The 22,184-nt window shown below is 42.8% G+C and overlaps 1 protein-coding gene across 7 annotated transcripts in view; it reads right to left on the bottom strand.

Annotated features, from left to right (window-relative positions):
* The window catches only part of MEIS2 (Meis homeobox 2), a 283,660-nt gene extending 265,770 nt beyond the window's left edge, over positions 1–17,890 (bottom strand). For 3 of the 7 annotated variants that reach the window (XM_006831790.1, XM_006831793.1, XM_006831791.1), the window contains exons 1-6: positions 16,020–16,720; positions 14,574–14,806; positions 12,904–13,045; positions 12,139–12,189; positions 11,155–11,205; positions 10,190–10,339 (exon numbers count right to left, since the gene is read on the bottom strand). In XM_006831790.1, the coding sequence (XP_006831853.1) occupies positions 10,190–10,339; positions 11,155–11,205; positions 12,139–12,189; positions 12,904–13,045; positions 14,574–14,806; positions 16,020–16,031 (639 nt within the window). In that variant the 5' untranslated portion in view covers positions 16,032–16,720. Of the gene's footprint in view, positions 1–10,189; positions 10,340–11,154; positions 11,206–12,138; positions 12,190–12,903; positions 13,046–14,573; positions 14,807–15,508; positions 15,518–16,019; positions 17,122–17,481 lie in introns of those variants that run through there. The other 4 variants (XM_006831794.1, XM_006831795.1, XM_006831796.1 and 1 more) reach the window with 3 other exon arrangements.
* Between the last annotated feature and the right edge of the window lie 4,294 nt (positions 17,891–22,184).

Raw genomic sequence — 22,184 nt, 5'->3', positions numbered from 1 at the left:
GGACTGTTTCTTAGGACCAGGCCTTCTTTCTCCGCCTAGGTCCTATTTAACCGTCCCCTCCCTCGACTTCAAGCAAAAAAAAAAAAAAAAAAGCACATATTAATATTTGTGGAACCGAGCATGGACAGATGCCATGTGACAGTACATTGTCTTTTCAGCAACAGATATACAATAATTTATAGAGGAAGAATGGAAGACTAAGAATGCAAAAGACACATTTACTCTGGTAGCATAGTGGTTACGAATCGGGCTGCAAACCACAAGGTCAGCAGTTTGAAACTACCAGCTGTTCCGCGGGAGACAGATGAGGCTTTCTGCTCCCGTAAAGATTTACAGCCTCGGAAACCCCGTACAGGGTCGCTGTGAGTTGGTTCCGACTCCATGGCACATAACCATCACCACCACCACTTTTAATTAGGACACATTTCTTTAAAGGGGGGGGGGGGGTCCATGCTGTTGGATACTAATGTACTTCAGAACATTAACCAGCTACATAATTCAATGGCATTCTTTGAAAATTACAGACTCAAAATGGCAAAATGAACTGCCTTTCACATCTTTGCCCTTAAATAGCTTGTATAAACTCTCGAAATTATTATCAACTGGTTAGGTAACCAATAGAAGTAATGCTATTAATCACTGCACCAGCATCTTAAAAATATCAATTACCACTTTAAATTGCCCGGACAACAACAAAAACAGATAAACTGCTAGCCCTCTAGTAAACTGGATATGACCTTCACTTGAACTTCATGGGAGCTTTGAATTCACTGGACAGTGCTTTTTCCTGGAAGAACTACTTGTTTCAGAGGACATACAAGGCAAACAGAATTATAGCTCATGCTACTTTGCTGAGTATATTCTTCTCCAGTTCCTCCTCCCCTTTCCTGATCATTCCCAATACCCTGCTGTTGCTTAAAGGAAAACAGGAATTCTAATGTACAGGAAGGACTTTATCAGCACCACATGAAGGCAGGCAAGAGATGGAATTTCCTCTGGCAGAAACCAAGAGTAGGAGCAACACATGAAACAGACCAGCCTTAAGGCCTTAAGCTACACACTTGTCACCTGTATGTGACAACTTCAAGTAAGCCCACTGGCAAGTGAATTCTTTAGGAGGTAGGATGGCGCAACACAATTAAAAAAAACAATATCAGTTTCTTAAAGTACATTATTACTTTTTACAAGAATTGATAAATAAGGATTCAGATAGACATATAGCTAAGTAATCTTGTCATTATGATAGTTTGTCCAGAAAAGAAAACTCAGACTTTCATTTTCAACAACATCAACTGTACAGTATACATACAGAATATAAAATCTAACTAATATAAAGACAAGGGAAGACAAACTAGGGAACTATTCTTATTCAGATCAATTACAATAAAACTGTCCCCCATCCCACAAACCTGATTATAAATAACTATATGGCATTTTTGATAGCTATAATAATTAAAAGTTCTACAGATTAATAACATCAATATCAAATAATGCTATTGGCACTGCCATCATGTAAGCAGCTGACTCAAAGTCAAAACCCTGTAGAAATTCCATCCACATAAATATGGCACAGGTACTGATTTATAAAATACAGACAAACATTCATAAGTAGATTAGGAAAGTAAGCTGAGTAGAATAAGATGAAAACAATGGTTCTTTACTGCCTGTATTAAGACAGAGCCATGCCTGTGACCTCTCTAATAGTTTCAAGTTGAAGGCAAACAGAATGCAGAGACTCTTCAAGCTTTGCGGCCTCTTCATGTCAGCTGTTTGCCGGATGGCAACAGATAAAGAGCTAGAAGAATTACATGCAACAAAAAAGAAACAATAGCACTGCATGAGTTTTATCCTGCAACCACACTGGCTAGCACTTTTTTGAGAAAATGCAATAACTGCAACACGTTCACCTAAACTAAATTTTCAGTGTACACAACAAGTGATGTTAATTTTATGCACTGCGGACTCTTATATTAAGTCGACTGCTATAAAAGCTCCTTGGCCCTCATGAAAATTACAATAATTAACCACTAACACCTCAACTATGTTTTAAAGCAAATGTCATCCAATAGCTATTATATAATCGTTCAAATGAAGGAGGCGCATGCCTTTCTGTTTGGGCACTGTAGTGATTTGAAGGGATCACTGAGGACTTCCTGCCCCTGAACTAGTTTGTCTCTATCAGTCAGCCCAATGATGAGTTTTAGAGACAGGCCTCATTCATTTATAAATCAGCGCCATTTCTTATGCTGGCTTTCTAGAGGAGGTGTTTTCTAAAGAAAAGGGGAGAAAAATAAACCATATAACAAATATTACTTTAAAAGCAGCTGGTTCCTCCAAATGAGCTGGGCCTCAGGTTTTCAGGCCAGTCCCTATAGCTGTTAAAGTTCACTGGCTAAACTCCCTTTCCCCTACACTTCTTTCCTTTTCTATTGCTGTTGCGAGTTGTTCTCCTGTCAAATCTGACTCACAGTGACCCTGTGTGTACAGAATAGAACTGATCTTTACGGTTTTCAAGGCTATGTGTGACCTCTTACAAGGCCTGCCTTCTGAGGGGCTTCTGGGTGGGAACTGCCAATTGTCTGATGAGTAGTGGAGTGATTAGCGAGTAGTTGAGTGTTTAATTGTTTGTTCCATCTAGGGACTCCTACTTTCTTCCTAGCCATCCTATCAATCCCTCTGAGATTTTAAGGTTGAGAAGTTATAGCAAAGTTATTCAAACTCAGTTGTATATGCCAATGTGATCATATGCTAGGCAAATGTTGTAAATCTGGTCAACGAAAGAAACTCCTTCTTAGTCAGAAACAAGTATCAACTTACGTGGACAGACAAAACATAACCCACTGCCCACAGCAGCAGTTTTTTTTCTTACACTGAAATAGTTGTATCACAAATCCTTTCTTCTCTCTCTCTCTCTTATTTTTTCCTAGATAGACAGTTTCCAAGTTTATATCCTTCAAGAATAACTGCCTGGCTTTCTGCCAAATTGCATGCAGAAGTTTAGTGAATCCGGAAACCAAAGTGGCATACGAAAGCATGTAAAAATACATGACACGTAGCAAAATAAAGAGAAATTCTCTATATGTAAGTGTGTGGGTAAGTACTGAGGTACATGCATTCCACAATATTATATTCTATTCTTCAGTCAAAAGTATCACGAAGACACCAGAGGGCAAGGAGTGAACATGTTTCTATTCCCAGGGGTTTTAATAATTGGGAGTCAAATATGGTCCTCTTCTTGCTCTTACGTAATTGCGTTAAAGAGCAGTGTTACCAGGAGAAAAGCAGTGAATACTGAGTAGAGTACAATAGAACGAGATGGAAAATAGATACAAGAAACTAGGTCTCCAGGGGCAGTAGTTTCTATTTGCTGGGCTACAGACTCACAGCTGATAATGCAAGTTGTAATTAATATAAAAGCAGGAGACAATATGGGGAGAGCGTGTAGTGGCAAGGCCACAGGAGAGCATTCTGCTGCTCTCCTCTGTTTCTCATTTACACACAGCTTTCCCTAGAAAACACATTTCTGCCAGTGTTTTCTCCCTTGAAAGTTAAAAAAAAAAAAAAATTGATTTAGCACCATCATTGAATTTTGCTAAATCTAGAAAAGAGCACAAGAACAGACAGGAGTCTCTAGGCACAGGAAGCAAATCATATATGTACCTTTTTTGTTGAATTTGCAGATACGGTGGAAACTGTAACATTTCAAACCATTATAGCATGTCTGTGGAACACCTACCTATAGATTAACACTTAATAAGGCCAGGTAAATCAGTGGGGTGTTTCCCTGCTAAACTGATTGCACACAACTCATTGCATTGCCCAGAGACAATGGAGTAAAATGTATAAGGATTTCTAAGTAAATATAAAACTGAGTAAGGAAGTAAAACGGATTAGATTTCAAGGAGAAGAAAAGAAAAAAGATCACATCACACAAAAGTTCCATCTAAAATAATCTGAAACTCATCTTAAACCCAAAATGAAAAGGTGATTTAAAGGGTGTGTGGGATAGAAGAGATTGGAGTTAAGACTCCAGGGTATTACCTCTAATGAATCATGTGCCCTTAGACAAGGAATGCCCTTTATTTCTCTCCGACTCAGTTCCTTTAGCTCTACAAAATTAGGAAGTTAGACCAGATAATTTTGAAGGTCATTTTCAGTTCTTTTTCTTATTTCTATTATTATATATTTATATACTTACAAACAAACATTAGCTTTTCCAAAGCTTATTAAACATAACATATACACAACCAAAGCACAACCGACAACATCAAGATAAAAATTATATGTGAACTTGAAAAAATATAGTAAAGTAACTCAGGATCAGTTTATAGGTAGAGAGTAATAATAAGGATATATGTTGTTGTTGTTAAGTGCTGTCGAGTCAATTCCGACCCATAGCAACCCTGCCCAGGGTTTCCGAGGCTGTAAATCTTTACGGGAGCAGAAAGCCTCATCTTTCTTCTTCAGAACAGCTGGTAGTTTCGAACTTCTGACCTTAAGGTTCACAGCCCAATTCTTAACCACTACGCTATCAGAGTTCCTTAAGGATATATATATATACATATATATATATATATATATACACAAAGATATTTTAATCAGCAAATGGAGCATGCAAACGTAATTTGACTTGATATATTGGAAGAACGAAGGCAACAAGATATACTTACATCAATATATATATATGAAATCAATATTGTTACCATGTATCAGTACATATAATTAATATTGTTAGATTTCCTATGACTTTATGACCTTTTAACTCCTAACTATCATTATGCAAAAATCATGCTTCTTAAATATTAGGGTAAGGACTCCTACCCTGAGTTCTTCAAGTCTATAAATGCTTAAAATGTTCATTGTTTGGTTTGAAAAAAAAAAGTTGAAATTCCAACTTCATTATTGTAAGTTGACATAAGAACTCAGGAGAACTGTGAGTGCTTTCAGAACGTGGACTCAGGCTTTAAAAATGTAAATACAGCCGGGGTCCTTTCCTCATGTGCACACTTCCATCTCTAGTAAGTTCCAGGAATTAATATGTGCTCTACTCTGAAGGAAGTGGCAAGTACCTTTTGTAAATGATTTCTCCACTTAATGGAGCAACTTTTGGAGAAAAGAAATTTTTTCTTGTATTTTTGGTGTCATTGTTGTTGTTAAGTGCTGTCAAGTCACTTCTGACTCATAGCAACCCTGTATAGGGTTTCTGAGAAGCAGGTAGTGAGTTTGAACCACCAACTTTGCGATTCAAGCAGACCTTGCAGTCTAGTGCTTATCCTACAGTGCCATGCCAGGAGTCCTTTGGTGTCATAACATATTACAATTTTGAAATGTATGATAAAATACCATAGAACCTTCTGGCTGAAAAAAGAATAAAATGAGTTCTAAAAATACAAACATTTTAATCTACTGGCGAATGTCTACGTGGCTAATAGGTGCACTTTTAACTTCTTCTCATCAGTTACTCTGAAAACATACTCCAATTGCATAGGCTAAATTATTTAAATAGTATAATTTCCCTAGATAGATATTGACAGGAAAACTATTCACCACTAGAAACTATGAAACAACACAACAAAAGAGAACCCATGCTCTGACCTTCCTCTTCAGAGCAGTTAGAGCTCAGAGGTAAAACTTTACCAAGTTGGGCCCCAGAGGTCTTGGATAGCACTCCATAAGGTCTAATCTTACACCAGAACATAAGAAACTATCTCATCAAATCGTTCATGCTTCTTATTATCAATGTCATCTAATCTCCTAATTTTCCCTTTGATAGTCTATGGACCAGCCACCACTTAAGTCTAGTTTTCTCTCTGTTGCCTACCTCTCCATAATTTTTAAAGGTAGTAATAGATTTTATTTATAGGGAGTTGCCTGCATTTCCTCTAACCTAGCCCATTTAAAAATATATATATACATAGGAATAAATACACTTACATATATACAGAGATATAAAAGATGATACCAGAATATCTTCATCTAAATTATGGTTTTTCAAGATAGAAATTAAAATATATATTTCCCCCCAGTGGTGTTATCAAAAGTAGTCAATTTTAAGATACTTGTCATTAACTGGATAATTATTATTGTATTTTCTTCCCTATTGGTAATTATCCGTAGGAAAATAAAATATAGCTGCTTATGACCATTAGTTAGGAATAACAATATAACTCTATGCAATTAAAGCAAATAAAGCTTAGTTCAGAAAAATGAATTTCATATAAATATATTTCATTTGTCTAAATATGATCTAGAGACATTCCAGGTCCTTTTATGCAAATATAAAAATATTTTTTTATTTGTCTACCTTTGATCTAATGAACCTATCTAAAATTATCCAAATTAACAATGTGGCTATCACCTAGTATTCAGAACTATTACAGACTAGGAAAAAATGAGTTATTCCATAACAGTTTTCAAATTGAAACTTTTTTTAAATAGATTTTGGCATGTTTATCTTAAACATAATAAATTTGAATATCTGGGAAACTTAACATGAACGAATGTTGGAAAAGAGAATCCTTTTTTCTTTCACCACTATATATTTTTCTACCTGTTATTCCAAAAAGTAGTACAATAGGTGTCTCATACCTATAACTCTTATGTTACAGTGACAGTATAACATAAAATACATTAAACCACAAGCATTCATTATGAAATAAGATAGTTACAAAACACAAAAGAATAGCAGTCAATTTTTCATTTCCAAACATCGTTTTTTGTCATAATGTCCATGGTGGTTAAGTATTAACAACAAATGAACAAACAGAGTATCTTCACTGAATATAAGGTATAGAAGGTGAAACTATTATGGGTGTTTTCTTTGAATGCACCTATGGTATCTCAGGGCATATACAGTTATGGAATGTGTAATTAGCACAACAACCTGATTTACTAAGTTAACACTCAGTGTATAAAATTTACTTTTAAAAATCTGCCAGTAATACTTGCTTTCAGGATGTTTATATCAATTGTTGTGATTCATTACTATTTTCAAATTCTTTGATAAGAAAATCGAAAGCTCGACTGGTACCTAATATTTTCCTCCTGATGCATGGCTCTCTGCTCTCTACTATACAGAATTACAAACTTGTTCACTCCTTTCTCTTTCTCTCTCTTTCATTCTCTCTCCTTCTTTGCTCTCCTTAAACACACACTCACACAATGTGGCTTGATACCACTTAATAAGGATAGAGGTGTATGTGTTTTGGGGGTGTCAAACAGCTGTCACAAACTGTCACCTCCACAAAAAAAACCTTGGCACGCAACAAATTAAACTACACTTCTTTCTTAGCTGTCATTATTCATAGCCAATAAGTTGAAATGTTCTAAGCATTTCATGTGCAAATAAAACCAGGAGGAAGCTCAGTAGATCAGAATAGTGGGCCAACAGATAAAACAGAGAAAACAACAGGCTGTCTGGGTCCTTCTGAAGTGGCTCAGCATCACCCATGAACCAGTGTTCACTAAATGAGATCCAGCCTGGGGCAATGTATTAAATATGCATATCAAAGCAAATGAAAAAAATAAACCTGGAGATTCAAATTGGACACATTTACATGCTGAAAATGTTCTGCTCCTTCTATTTTTCAGGTAGTGGTTCTGTGTTATTTTCACGTTTTTTGCATGACTTGGGGTTGGGGGTGTTAAAAGAGTACGAATTTTAAGATTGGTTGAAGCATATTGACTTGTAGGAGGAGATCTAGAACTAATACAATCAATATACCTCTGGTATAAAAGTACTGAAAAGGGCACAATCTCTCCAAGGTTTTCTCTCCCCTCCTACATAACATACAAGTTTGTGGCAAACCTCTCCATTTCCCACTCAATGGGCTGGTGGAACAAATTATTGCTTCCTTTCAAAACAAATAGCAGGGGGTTAAAGTAAAAATGTTATAGTTCAGATCTCTAGGAAATAAAAGGCTTTAAATCACGATGCCCAATGAGGTGGCAAACCCTTATGGGTTCAGAATAAATCAGTTATCATATTCACTTGATCTGGGGTTGAAAGGGGAGCAACAAATATTACAGTGGACTCTTATCCAAAGATGATAACTGTTCAATTATTAAACCATGAACCTCTTAGATACAACTTCCTTCTAGAATGCATATTTAAATATTATAACAGTCTGTCAATTGGCATTGTCTATCAGTCAATACGCTAAACAGCCTAGTCTATCTTTTCTCTTCTATGTAAACACCATCATGCTCTAGATTCATAAATCCACTGGAAAAACAGTTTCCTAGAAGCCCGGCTTAACTGAGACCCTTAGAAATGCCAAGAGAAAAGCTTTTTGCTACAGAGAACTGTGGACCTCTTTGGCTACTACAAACCATGTAAACAGATCCCTCTCCATACTCCCAATACTGCAAATGCATATGAATTGAGAAATAGGAAGCTATGAAAATAAACAAATAAACAGCCACAAAAGCAAATATTTCTGAGGGAGTGTCATGCCTCATAGACTAAAAAAACCACACAGTTTAGAGCCACAGAATCAACAAATTAAACTTTCTATCACTGCTGCTGCAAGGGGCTCTTGGGGCACAGTGATTAAGTGCTGCTTGACTCTAACCAAAGGTTGGCCGTTGGAACCCACCAGCTGCTGCACGTGAGAAAGATGTGGCAGTTTGCTTCCATAAAGATTACAATTTCACAAACCCTTTGGGGAGGTCATACTCTGTTCTGTAGGGTTGCTATGAGTTACATTGACTTGATACCAATGAGTTTGGTTTGGTTAACTGTTACTGCATGTGTCTTTTTTACTTCAGTTAATATGTTCAATGTACAAAATAGTTTCCCAAAGTTTTCCTCACCATGACTAAAGAAGACAAGAGTAGGAACTTTCAATAACAATACATCTTCGTGTCTCAAAAGTGGGCATCCCAGACCAAGAATATTTCCTTTCTTTTTTAAACCTTGCATTCTTAGACTGGCTTTCCATGTAGCATGTAGGTTAATTATTAAATTCTATGACTGCATATTTTTTAAAACTTTTGGTAGAAGGAGAGAAGAATCTCACAGAAGGTACATTCACCTTGCATCTCAACTGGGGGTGGGGAGGACACAAACTTCCTTCAAGTCTCAATGCCTGTTTAACTCAACACCCGGTGTTAAATTAAATTTCAGTCAAAAAGTTATTAGAGTATAGCCTATATCATTTAGGTTGTAAGTTCAATTGAATGCAATCTATAGACAATCTGTCCCCCACCCCCAGGCTTGAGTTTCTATAAATAAACTGCGGTTCACACCCACTCTTTTTAACCTTACCACTCTTCCTTTCCTACCAGCTGCAATCTTTCTTCTCTTTGCTTCTTTTTGAAATTTTCAGTCTCACTACATATGCTTTTTTTTTTTTTTTAATGAGCATCCGACTCACAAGTTCAGTTCCAAAACAGGATTAAAAACAGAAAGAACAGAGAAAAATCTCCTTTCCTGGCCTGACATCCACAGTCATTCCTTACTCTATACTCTTCATCCTCATTCTCCAACTGTCAAAATGTTACAATTCAACCACTAACAACAACCACCTATGGTTACTCAATTTTAACTCCCTCAGTTTTCTGTAATACATTGTTAATAATTGCTTCATCAAGGTTACTGTCTTTTATTCTGAAGATGCTCAGGTGCTTGGCAATAAGTACATATTCTGGCAATAAGTTTTTACAAAGCAAAACCCCTGAGCATTTTAATGTGTTCATTCCTTTATTTCAATTGCAACACAAGATTGCCAGTAATTCTTAGGGTTGTCATCTTTGTGGGATATCAACCTTCACTCCTCCATTCTCTTTTCTACAATCGTTCCTTCTCTGTCTCTGCCATTCTGTCAAGCTGTCTTGCCTCCTTCTATCCCCTTTGCTGCACTGATTACATACTTGAGGAAACTGAAAAGGTAGCGGGTTACTACATCAAACAGATAATTTGCCAACACCAAAGTCACCAAAACCAGGAAACCGCACACTAGGAGCACAAATCATTCCATCACATCCCTGGGTTTTTGCCTCTTAGTAAGGTGGGGGAAATGGAGATGAAGGTTATAGGAGAGAAAGGAGAAATGGAAACCAAGAGAGAGTGAGAGAGATCAAATCATTTAAAAACAAAACAAAACTAAGTGGTGATACGTTGAAAACAAAAACAAAAAAATACTTTGCCTGGCGCCCTTTAAAAATCGTCAAATGATCTCCTACTTACATGGTCAGCGAGATTTGTTGAGGAGCCTGAAAGTTCTTCATGGTCTGACTTGGAGCTGCCATCTCTTTCATCAATGACGAGGTCGATGGGCATTTTCCCCTTCAAACAGCTAATGTACCGGTGGCAGAAGTTATCACACAGTTCATGGACCTAGAAGGAGGAGGGTTAGGGTGGAAGAATCAGCTCATATTGTTGTGTTTGTTGTTTTGTTTCAATTTTAGTGGGGTAAAAAAATATCAGGTTGTAAAGTTAGGTTAGGGAAGAGCAAGAAGAAGATGTCTTCCAAACTAACTGCAATTAAGGGGTGTAATAGTTGAAGGCAAGGAAACAATAGAGCGATTGTTGCAGGAGATATTATTCTCCGGAGACTTCCCTGAGCAACAAGTTACCAAAAGGAGCAGGAAAGAAATAGGACTGGAAATAACTGGGTTCAGACTGGTAGTTCAGGGAGGAGAATCTGATTTGATGATAACATCAAAACATTAGAAGACTGGAATAGGGGACAGCATTAGCATTTGCTGTTCAATAAGTCAGGAGTTTTGTCTGTTTCCAGGGGAAAGAGATTGAGCGTCAGGGTTATGTAAAGACACCCTAGAAAAGGTGATTTTCTTAGCCTGCACCTAATGCAAGTCCTGGGCGAAGCTGAGCTGAGCTAATAGAGACACAAGCAAGCTGAGTGTCCAGCCACAGAAATGGTTTGCTGCATTTCAAAACAATCCTGAATGCCTGGGGGGAGAAAGAGGGTTGGGGGCTAGTTTAAAAGGCATTTCTAGAGCTGTCCTAATTCACCCTTGCTCTGAGGCCCTAGGCTGAGGAGCAATTTGAAGGAAGGACATGCCACTCAAACTCTCCAGGTGTTGGGTGCTCAATCCCTAAGTCTGGAGGCTCCTTAAAGCAAAATTCCAACTCATCTCAGGAGAGGGAAGTGGCTAAATCAAAATGGGGAGGTGTCATTTCCTGCTTACCTTTTCTAACTCCAAAAGATGAAACCTTAGCACTTGTATTGCTTGTATCATCTGAAAAAGAAGTTTACAGTGTGCAGTTAGAGCTCTGTGACAAGGGCCTTGGGAATGAGGGGCTGTGAAGGAACTGGGATGGAGAAAAGCAGCAGGCAGGTGGCCAGGCAAAACCCACACATCAAGACATACTCAGAAAAACCAAGTGATTACTGATCATCTCTGCCTCATTGGCCACGGGGTAGGAATCTGACTCAACCCAAGCCTAAGCATTTAATTTCTTTTTCCCTCCTGTTCAGTGGATTGTTTGTAAGGACTGTTTCTTAGGACCAGGCCTTCTTTCTCCGCCTAGGTCCTATTTAACCGTCCCCTCCCTCGACTTCAAGCAAAAAAAAAAAAAAAAATTGCTTCACTGAAGAGAGAAGGCTTTTTAGAACCGCACACCCAGCGAAATCCTTCCTTACTAAAGAAGGAAATACTTACTCAAGATGAATGGCGAGGCAGGGCCTTTGAAAGCGGATTTAAGTACTTTTAATATTGAAATCGTGCAAATTAGCAAAAGAATTGCACCTAAAAGTGGCCTGCGCTGGCCTGCCCCACACCACCAGCACCAGCCCCCCTCGACCCGCCCTCCACCGCCCCAGTGGTTACTTCCTCGGGTTAGCAGCCTGGGACTCCGCCGCCTGCTCCGACAAACAGAGGAAATATCTCTCACTTCTCGCTGCTTCACTCGCGGGGCCCAGACTTGAAAATTGTTCCCTGTTCTTGCGCTCTCACCGCCATGTCCCCAGTTTCTGCCTTTCTGGGCTTTACTTCCATTGATGTCCATCCCAAACCTCACTCCCCATCTTTCTATGGTGGCTCAGAGCTGTTCCCGCCTCACATTCGCCCCGGTGCTCCAAAGGACTCTGCTAGACATCCCCCAAAGCTCAAGGTGTTTAAGGCACAAAGTGGGTCCGAGACAAGGGAAAGGCAAAAAACGGTGAGCCTTACCAAATTGTCCAACTCTGGATTTGAGGAAAAAAGTGGCTTTTCGGCGCGAACCTATAGGAAGCACAGAAAGTCTGCATGAGTTACCACTTCAGTTAAGAGAAGAAAACCCCAGTCACTGACTAAACTATAGGGCGTGAGTGGGGATGATGCAGTGGCTAAGAGGAGAGGGACTTAGATAAAACACATTAAAGTGCCTTCAATTAGTGCGCCCAGCTGAAATTAAATCTGGGCCTTCCGGCCCTCGCCCCTTTGGGAGGCGGAGGGGGGAGGCTGGAACTGCTAAACCGTAGTAGAGAACTCTCATGGCCCTTCTCTAGGCCCTAAGAACCCCTGCATCCTGTGGTCCAAGAAGCTGTGCCCTCCCCCACCCTTAACCTCCGCATCCAACGCAAAAGGCTGTGAAAGGCGCCCAGCTTCCTTCCCTCCCGGGCACACCCGGGTGCCTGGCAGCCCCTCTCCCCAATTTTTGCTCAAGTAGCTGCAGGCTGGGAAAAAAGGCCAAGCCACAGATTAGGAGAAGGTCAACTTTAATTTGAGGGTCGAGTCCCTGTATTCCTGGCTGGGGGGAAAAACAAACACCCATATTTATCTCCACTTCGAATTTCCCTCCAGGCTCCGGGATGGGGAAGAGGCCAAGAGTGCGGACTGGGCCAGAGGAACAGATCGGGTATCCCAGCCTTTCCCTCCTCTTTCAAGTAAAGCTCTAAGGATAGGGGAGGGGGAGTGAGGGACTACAGAAGGGTGAGTTGGTCAAGAAGGTTGGACCTGCTTGGCGAAGACTGCGATGTCCTCGTTGAACGAGTCGGACGAGCAGACGTCTCCGCCGGCCACTCCGGGTTCCCGGGGAGTGCAGGTCGCCAGCTCGCACTTCTCAAAGACCAGAGCTAACAGAGGAAACAACGGGTGCCTAACGGGCAGCGCCACGCAGAGACACACACATGGAGACGGGGGTGCAGAGGGGAAGGAGCAAGAACTGTAATCAACAAGTTTGGAGGGTTTGGATTCCTTCTGTAACACAACAGGCACGCATCACACTTAACAACCCTTCCTCAGCCCAGCCAAGATTGGGCCAGAAACAGAAACGAAAAACGATCTGGCCCTGTCCCTCTTCTCAAAAGTCCCCAGCTCTGGACAGAGAAGCCCTTAGCCACTTTGGCCCGCCAGTTGGAACGTAATGAAACATCCAAGACTCGCAGGCAATCTGGAGGCCGCTTTTAATTCAGACCTCCTCCCTACACTACAGAGGCCGCCTAAGCAATCCCTGCGACCCAGCCATGACCTCCCCCCTAAAGGGAAACGCTAAGAAAATTAAAAAAAAAAAAAAAAAATCGTTTAAACTCTGCGTTTTAACAGGCATTTCACAAGAGGCCGAAGGCTTTACCTATACATACACCAGGAGGGTGACATATCCCAAAGCAGAAAGAAAGCTCTTCTAACCTCTCCCTCCACCTCCTTGCCTTATTAAACTTGTTTGCTCTACTTCTAGTAAAGCATGGGTGTGGGGGTCAAAATAATAGGAATGTTAAACTCTGAAGAGCTTCCTTCCAAAGACCACATTTCTCCCAGCGTTGCAGCAGACAAAAATAAATAAATCGTGTGTTAAAACTTGGAAGTGTGCGTGCGCATATGCCCTTTGTGTTCCTCCCGGAGGTTTAGCTGCACTTTGGGATGCCTGCGGCCTCTGGCTCGGGTCTCAGTTGGTGTTTACCGACCGTACCCCTCCCCTCGGTATCCTAACACCTTCTCCCCTAACCCTCAGCCTAAAGATCCCCAATGATACACGGTTGTCACCGTGCACCTCCGCCCGTCCCCGAGTTCGAAATATTTTATATTTAGAATATAAACTATTTTAAAACCATCATCCTGACTCCAACCCAGAATGGCTCTTTGCTAGCAGAAGTCCCTTCCACCCCGCTGCACTTCAAGGTCTGCCCCTTTATTTACAGAGAATTAAGAAGTGGGTGATTAGGACTTCCTGGCCGACAGAGGCAGCCCAGATTCCAGCTCAAGCAACATTGACTCTCAGACCCCGGGAAGAAACAGAAGAGAGAGACAGAAAAAAACATGCTTCTCATCGTCAGGAAACTTTCTCCTTCGTCAAGGCCTCTGCTAGGGGGCTTGGAAGGACCAGCTCTTCGTCCTTTAGCTAGGAATCCTGCCCTTGGGGAGAAGGCCCCGGCAAATTCCAAGGAGTCAGTCACTCCGGGGTCCGGAGTGACGGGGCCGTGGGAGTGGAGGAAGCCATATCTTCCCGGAACTTGCACTCAAGTAACATAAGAGCAGCCCCCTTAACTGTCCTTTCCTAAGGCAAGAGGAGGCTCGCTCTCACCCCGAGGCAGAAATAATTCCCCAGACCTCCTTTCCCACAGAAGCGAACACACACACTCGCACTCACACTGAAACACAGTAGGCTGGGTCCAGAGGGGTCGATTTACCCATAGATCGCGTCCTTGTCCCGCTTCAAGGCGTCGTTGACAGCGGATCCCATGCTGGCAGGCATGACATTGGGGTGCGGGGCGTGCGCACCGTAGTGCTGCGTGGCGTGGAGAGGCGGCCCGTGGTTCAGGTGATGAACCGGAGGGATCGGCCGCGGCGCGTGAGGGTCTCCGTACATGGAAGCGGGAACCCCTACTCCGTCCATCCCGCCGTAATGGGGCAGCTCATCGTACTATCGGAACCCGGCAAGGGTAGGGGGCCGGAGAGGAGAGAAAGCCAGAGACAGTAGGGGAGAAAAGAGAGAGAAAAGCAGGGCAAAAAGAGGGGGAGGAGAGAGAGAGATGAAAGTGGGAACGGGATAGAGGTGAGAGGGAAAGAGAGGAGAGGACGATCGGAGGCAGAGTGAGAGAGTGAATGAGAGAGGAAGGGAGAGAATTGGGTGTACAAAAAAGGGAGGAGGAAAGAGAAGGAAAAATAAAAACAAAGTCAGAAAGAAGAAACTACCTAGCACGAGTTAAACACAGAAAGCAAACCAGTCAAAACAACGGAGTTGAAAGTTGTGGGGTAAATGTTTTTAAATTTAAAAATGAAAAAAGTATGAACCAAGAGCAGCCTGAAGAGGAGGGCGAGGGGGCGCTGAGGCCCAGGACTGAGGGAGCACCAAGAGGCCCGGCTCGGAGCGGAGGTAGAAGAACCATAGCGAGCCAAGGGAGGGAGAAGTGGAGTTAGTGTGAGGAGGAAGCCCCGAATCCCACCCCTAACCCCCCTCCGCCTCCTCCAGAGGATCCAATAAATCAAAAGGAGAAATGAAACAAAATAAAGAGAAGAAAAACGCTAATAATCAGGACAAGAACGCCGAGGACTAAGGAAGACTGGGACCAGTGCCTCCCCGGGGGCAGGGAGCGGAGGGTAGGGGGAATAACGTGAAAGTTACCAGAAACATTATTTAGCAGCGGATTCCCTGCGTCCTTGTCAATTTCAGAGACAAAACAAGCAGCCCAAGCTAGTCTAGGCGGCGGCGCAGCGGCTGCGGCAGCGCGGCCCCAGCGGCGGCCCTGGCGGCGGCAGCTCCTACGCGGCCCGTGCCCGCCCCGAGCTGGGGTAAAAGCTGGAGCGAGGCGAAAGCGTGTAACAATTGCACACACACACACACACACCACTCACACGCACTCGTCGCCCGCCCGCTCGCACAGCGCTGGAACACGCGCGCACAGACACGCACACACGCACGCACACACACTCGCACACACGCAGAGGCACGGGGGGGAAAAGAAGCCGATGAATAATTTTGCTGCTATTTTTTTTTTTTTTTAAATACTGGCCGCCATCATCATCAGCGAGCAGCAGCCACAACAGCAGCAGCTTTGAAGGGAGAAGAGGCTTTGGGACAGGCCCCTCTTAGGAGAGGATTTATATCTAGGTAAGTGTTGGAGATTTAAACCTACCCTTTGCGCCATCAGTCTGCGCTCCAATAAACTCCTGGATGTGTCGTATATTTAATATCCCAGTCCGGATAACAAAGTGATCTAGGCTGAAGATTCCTTTTTTTTTTTTTTTTTTCCAAACCAAAGAGAGTTCTCCCAATTCTCCAATATGTTATTTTTAGGAAAAGAAAAGCAAAAAGCCCAGGCAAAACAACGAAGTTTTTTTTTTTTCCTGTGATATTTCTTCTTTTTCTCTTTTTTTTCCTCTTCTTCCTCCTCCTCCCGATCTTCCTCCTCCTCCACCACCACCTCCTCCTCCCCCCTCCCCTCCTCCTCCTCTTCGGTTTTCCTTTCCCCCTTTTTCTCTTCTTTTACCCTCAGTTGGAGAAAAAAAAAAAAAAAAGAAGAAGAAGAAAAAGAAGAAAAAAATTGTCAAACCCCCGAACTGAAGGTTACGAGCGGCCCGTCAGCAGCCCACATGTAACCGAACTGTCGTGTTTCATGGCTTTTTGCCACTCCAGCTGTCAATCAAAGCCCGGAATGTCAAGGTAGTGAATGAATGATGGTTGATGATGATGAAGAGGAGGAATCTTTCAGACCCGTTTTTTTTTCTTCCAGTAAAACTCCGCGAGGGGTTCCTGCTTCTTGAATTTTTTCTCCCCCCACCCCCCCTTTTTTGGCTTTGCCCCGCGGTATCTATAATATGGTCCTCTCTCTTTAAAGTATTGTTCAAAGAAAGCAGGGGGGGAAAAATCAAGAAAAAAAATGAATAGTTTTCAAAAATTGGACTTTCTCCCCCCCTTTCCTGGTAGGTATTTTGTCTCTCCCTCTCTCTCTTTCTCGCTCGCTCTCTCGCTCTCACTCGCGCTCGCTCTCTCGCGCTCGCTCTCTCTCGCTCTCTTTCTCTCGCTGGGAGATGAGTGAGTGTCAGTAGGTGTTGGCAGGTTGGCTGCTGCCTGGCTTATAGAAGAGCCTCAGTTTGGCGGCGCGGGTCGGCGGCGGGAGAACGAAATGACGGAACCCGGAAGTCGTGGTGGCCATAGCCCGTTGTACGGCGGAGACACATCCCGGGAGTGGGGAGCGGGAGCGAGGAGGAGCGCGCCGAGCGGAGCCTCTGATATGCAGCGAGTGCTATCCGACGGCCCCGGCTGGGGCGGGGGGCGGGAGGGGGAGGGGAGGTAGGAGCCGAGCGGACCAGAGCAAATCAGCGAGCCTGCTCCTCCGCGGGGACGGCAGAGAGGGGAGGAGGGAGGAAGAGGAGTGTGTGTGTGTGTGTGTGTGTGTATGTGTGTGTGTGTGTGTGCGCGCGCGCGCGAGTGTGTATGTGTGTGTGTGTGTGTGCGCGCGCGCGCGCGAGCGGGGAGAGAGGGAGAGAGAGAGAATGAAGAGGACAGGGAGAGCGCAGAGAGGAAAACTGCAGAAAACCACAGGGAAAGTACGGTACAGCCTCAGATCTTTTAATTTTTTTAAAAGAAAAACTTACTTCTAGTTCATTTTCACATCAGTCTGGGCTCCTGCTTAACTGGGTCGCGCCGGGGACGTTTGGCATGGCTGTCTCGCTTTTGTTCCTTTTAATTCTGCGTCCCCCCTCCGCCCCCAACACTTCTCTGTTAGCGGATTACTGCGCCCCGAAGGCTTCCTGCTAACACGCAGGGACAACAGGCGTTACGGGCGGTACCACCGCTGGATTAGATTTTCTTTTAAGTGGCACTTTCTTCCCTGTGCAGATGTAGGACCCTTGTCAATATCCTTTTTTTTTTTTCCAGGACAAGATGAGACCAGCTAACTCAAAGCGCACTCGCTCAGGTTCTGCTGACAAGGGCTACCCGAGAGAGTCTTTTGGGGCGGTGGTAGAGTCGGGAGAAAGGAAGTGGGGAGCGAGTCGTTTGGGTGTCTAATGTTTTTCGATTTCGCCTAGGGGGTGTGTGTGTGAGGTGTGTGTGTGTGACTGGTGTGCGCCTCGGAAAGTGGATCTCACTTAGAGCTGGGAAGCACAGTTGAGAAAGACTGGGAGAGAAGGAGGGAGGGAGAAAAGAGGAGGAGAGAGAAAGAAGATGCCATGTGAGGAGGAGTGGCCGGCGCTCTCTGCCCAGCTTTGTTGTGGTCGCCCGGTGTGCAGGGGTCTAGGCGCTGTAATGCCTGCTAATGACTGTGTTAATTACACGGAGACGAATTCGCCAGATCGGGAAGATGGGGTCGACTTGGAATTAACTTTTCCAAAAAGGAAAAGGAGAATAGGGGAAAGGAAGGTAACTACTCGGCATCGTTTGTGTGGAAACTAGTTCTGGCCCGTCTCTCGCCCAATCCCCGGCCTGAGCTGCACCCAGTCTCACCTTCGCGCCGCCGGTTTCCCGGCGGTCGCGCGTCAATCACGCGGAGCCTGGAGCTGGGGGCGGAGCCACGGTCACCCCGCGCGCGCTGTGCTGCAGCCTCAGCCACCCCTAAACTCCCGGCGTCAGGGCCCCGCGTTGCGAGAATGCCCTCGCTAGCTCTATGCTCTGGACCTGGCTCATGGTCCCTTGGCCAGAGACAGACTGTTCCTCAACAGCCGCTTTCCTCCTCAACTTTGAACCTATTTGGAAAGTAGAAAGTGTAGTGTCCTTTTCCCGCGGCTTTGACCCAACTTCCCCGAGAGCGGAGAGGGCAGGGAAAGAAATCGTCGCGTGTTTGGGCATATGAGAGCGCGCGAGAAAGAAGAGCAGTGGAGAAAAGATGGGGTGGGAAGTAAGGCTTTGTGTGTGTGTGTGTGTGTGTGTGTGTGTGTGTGTGTTTCGTCTTCTCTTCACTGTAAGCTTTAGCGCAGTAAAAACTACGTCTAGATCGCAGCCCACAGAGACTTCAAGCAGAGTCAGAGAAATTTGGCCCATTTTAATAGGACTGGGGAATGAGCTCTGGAGGTCAATAAAGCCCTCCAAAAATGATGAATGATTGAGCACCTGTGATGATGATAGTGATTACCAGAGCAATTAAACAGTTTGATTAAATGAGCCATCATAACAATGATGTCTGCGGGAAATCGGCCCTCACATATAAAGAAAGATAGTGAGGAGGGGCTGGCAGAGGCTCGGGTGCGCGGCGCCTGGGAGAGGGGCTACGGTCCGCGAGGGATTTGCCCGGCGGCCTAGGCAGGAACGGCCCCGCTTGTGGAGTTTCTGGAAAGAGAGTCTACCCCAAGCTTTCAGTTACTCTTAAGCCCGGCTTGAAGCCTGCAGAAGCTGAAGGGTTTGAAACCTGAATGTTGGGGGAGGGACTATCCTCCTCCACCCCCCCTTTTTTTTTATTATTATTTCTAGAAGAACTCCAAGATTTGTTGCATCCTTATTTGTTGCGGATTTGCTCGCCGCCATATAAAAATAAGGTGAGTAAAAAAAGACAAGTCTAAAAAAAAGGGAGGAAAAGTTGAGGATTTCTAGGATTTTTATTTTATGCGGCATTTAAGCGAATTCAGTTTAGCCCGGGCGGGAAGGATGAGAGAGGAGGCAGCAATCTGGTGTCGCTATGAAGCGTTTTCAGCATTGCAGAGGTGGATCCAAGTCTCCGAACAGCGACACTGGCTGAGAAGTTTTCACTCAGTTTTTCAGTTCTTACTCTTCCAATTGTTCTTATTTTTCAATATTGGGTACTTATTGCCCCAAATAGGATTATTGTAGTTTTAAATATCTTGTTCAGTAAACGTCAAATATCTTTTATAAAAAAGAAACTCCTCGATAAACGCTTCTTTTGTAAAGTTCAGCTTCGCACCGAACCTTTGCTTCGCGGACTTAAACCTTATACGTTTTATCTTGAATTTCTTTTTACCAGCGGTTCCTCTTCTCATTTTTTCTCTCATAGTGATAAAGTGAGTTAGCATTTCTACAACTTTCCTTTCGAAAACCTCACCAATATTTCAAAATAAAACGTTTCTTCCGTGGCAGTGAGTTCATCAGGGTAAAAACAATTCAGATAGATTAATGGATTCCATATTTCAAAAAACTGTTAAGATAATAATGGGATGCTTACCCGGTCGTAATAGTGGGTTAAAAAAAAAACAAAACAAAAAACACCAAAAACTAAAGTTTAAACTCTATTTTCATGCTGTGGGCTATGCAGAAGGCATTTTAACTTGAATTCTTTTCTTCCTTTCAAACATTGTATAACTTATTTTGCTTTTTATTAACACAAACAACAGAAACAATCTGGCTAGGCTTAAGAGAGACAGAGAAATTGGAAATTTTACGAAGTGTCAAAGAAAAAAATTCACTGTACACACCAAAGACTTTTAGTTAAACGTGAGTGTTTAAAGGATTGTCTACAGGAGGACAATTTAAAAATTGACCAGTTGCCTAAAGGGAGAATCTTGAAATACATGCGACTAAAGACTTTTTGTTTTTACTTACCCAGTTGCAGGTCATTTATGAAACTTTAAAATAGCAATCCCAGTGCACTGCATTGCACACAAGATCAAGTTGGAGGCGATTCAGGGTGTCGAATCTTGTTCAATCTGATGAAGTCAAAAGACTTACTTTTAATCAACAACTACTGATGTTTTATTAATAGAGCGGGAAAAGGTGCAGCTAACATTTAAGAATTTCCTGGTCTCCTCTCATCCCCAATTTTGCCGTCCAATAGAAGCAATTGTAAAATAGTGGAGTGCCCACATTTTGTGATTTCTAGCCTAGTAATGCGGTGCTGTTGGCGCATTCTCAGTCTGGGCACCCCAACCAGGCTAGGTTAATCTGCTCTTCCCCGCTGGGGGTGAAGGGAAAGTAGGTGAGGCCCACCCCAGGGACAGGCTGGAGATGGGGGTTTCAGGAGGCGGCACACACCTCCGTTAACAGTCAGATCCTTCTGCCCAGGCTGGAAATGGTTTTAACAGGCGGTAAAATTTCATCTTGCGGTGTCAAATTGGGGTCATTTTGGGGTTAGAACTCTCAGTGTCCGAGAGGAGCTGTCCAGCTGCGTGGGGACTCATTAACTGCAAAAGATCTGTTTCAGTAAAAACAATTCAAAGACAATCAGAGAACTAAAGACCCTCTACAAATCGCATTTTACAAGTGCCCCAGAACAAATATGGATGCTGAAACCTATTCCTTCAGAATCCCAAATCGGCTATTTAGCTCCGGAGTGGGGGTGGGGACACAGAATTAAATAATAATAATTTAAAAAGGTGAAAAGGAGGGGACCCTAGCTGGTGGGGCAAATGGGAGGGGGTTCAGGCCTCTCAAATTTACGAGTCTGTTTTTAATCACCTCTTTCTTATTGAAGCATCCCCAAGACTTCTGAGAATTGCTTGGTTTGTGTTTTTCTTTTTCTATCCCAACGTGAAATTCTATTATAGATAACACTTAAGATTTTAAAATAATAATTGAATACTGTGATAATTCCTTAATTTAAAGAGCACTGGATTTATGCAGGGTATTTAATTTGAAACAAGCATTTATGAACCTAGTTTCTATTTTAGGTGAATTTTCCCAGGCTCCTTAAGGAGTCTCTGTGTTTGTTTTTATTCAGCTTTTATTTTGTAGGAAGTTATAGATCTTCAGCACAGATAACCAAATTACTCAAGATGGTGAGGTCCCAAGTGTTAATCTGTGTATTAAAACCTGTTTGTCTTCTTACATCAGAACAATTGATGCTTTGCTAGAGAAGCAAACAAATCCAACCTTAATCTTGTTTGTAACTTTTGTTATTAATATTTTTGAATTGAAGTATTTTGTATTAAGCAGATTTTTCTTGACTCTAAGATTAATTTTTATTTATGGAGGTTCTGTTTACTGGTTTGGAAGAAAAGTATGGATTATCATTTTGATTCAGACAAATTCCTTCAGGTAAAAGAAAAGTGAAGTTTTGAAACAAGAAACTAGATGGATGAGATGTCAGGGATTTTAGGATAAAAACAAAATCAATACTTGAACATATTTTTTGAAAGAAAATTTCCTTCTACCATTACTGATCTGAGCAAATAGAAAGGATAAAAAATATTTTATTTCTTTCTCTGGACTCTGTTACTGTCACCAGCTTCTTCTCTCCATTATCTCCAGCACGGTTTTTCGGGTGCTGAACCCCAAAATGATTGTTTGTACTTTAGCTGTCTTCCCCAAGCTTCCTGGATTATTTGTAAACTGCTGTTCAAGGAGTATGATTGCAGTTCTGCTGAAACAACTCTGATCCCAGTGTCTCTGGGACAAAGGCAAAAAGGCTCTCTTC

Source organism: Chrysochloris asiatica, unplaced genomic scaffold (assembly GCF_000296735.1).
Source record: "Chrysochloris asiatica unplaced genomic scaffold, ChrAsi1.0 scaffold00004, whole genome shotgun sequence".
NCBI lineage: Eukaryota > Metazoa > Chordata > Mammalia > Afrosoricida > Chrysochloridae > Chrysochloris > Chrysochloris asiatica.
Note: the sequence above shows the minus strand (reverse complement) of the source record. Positions and strands in the feature narration are given on the sequence as shown.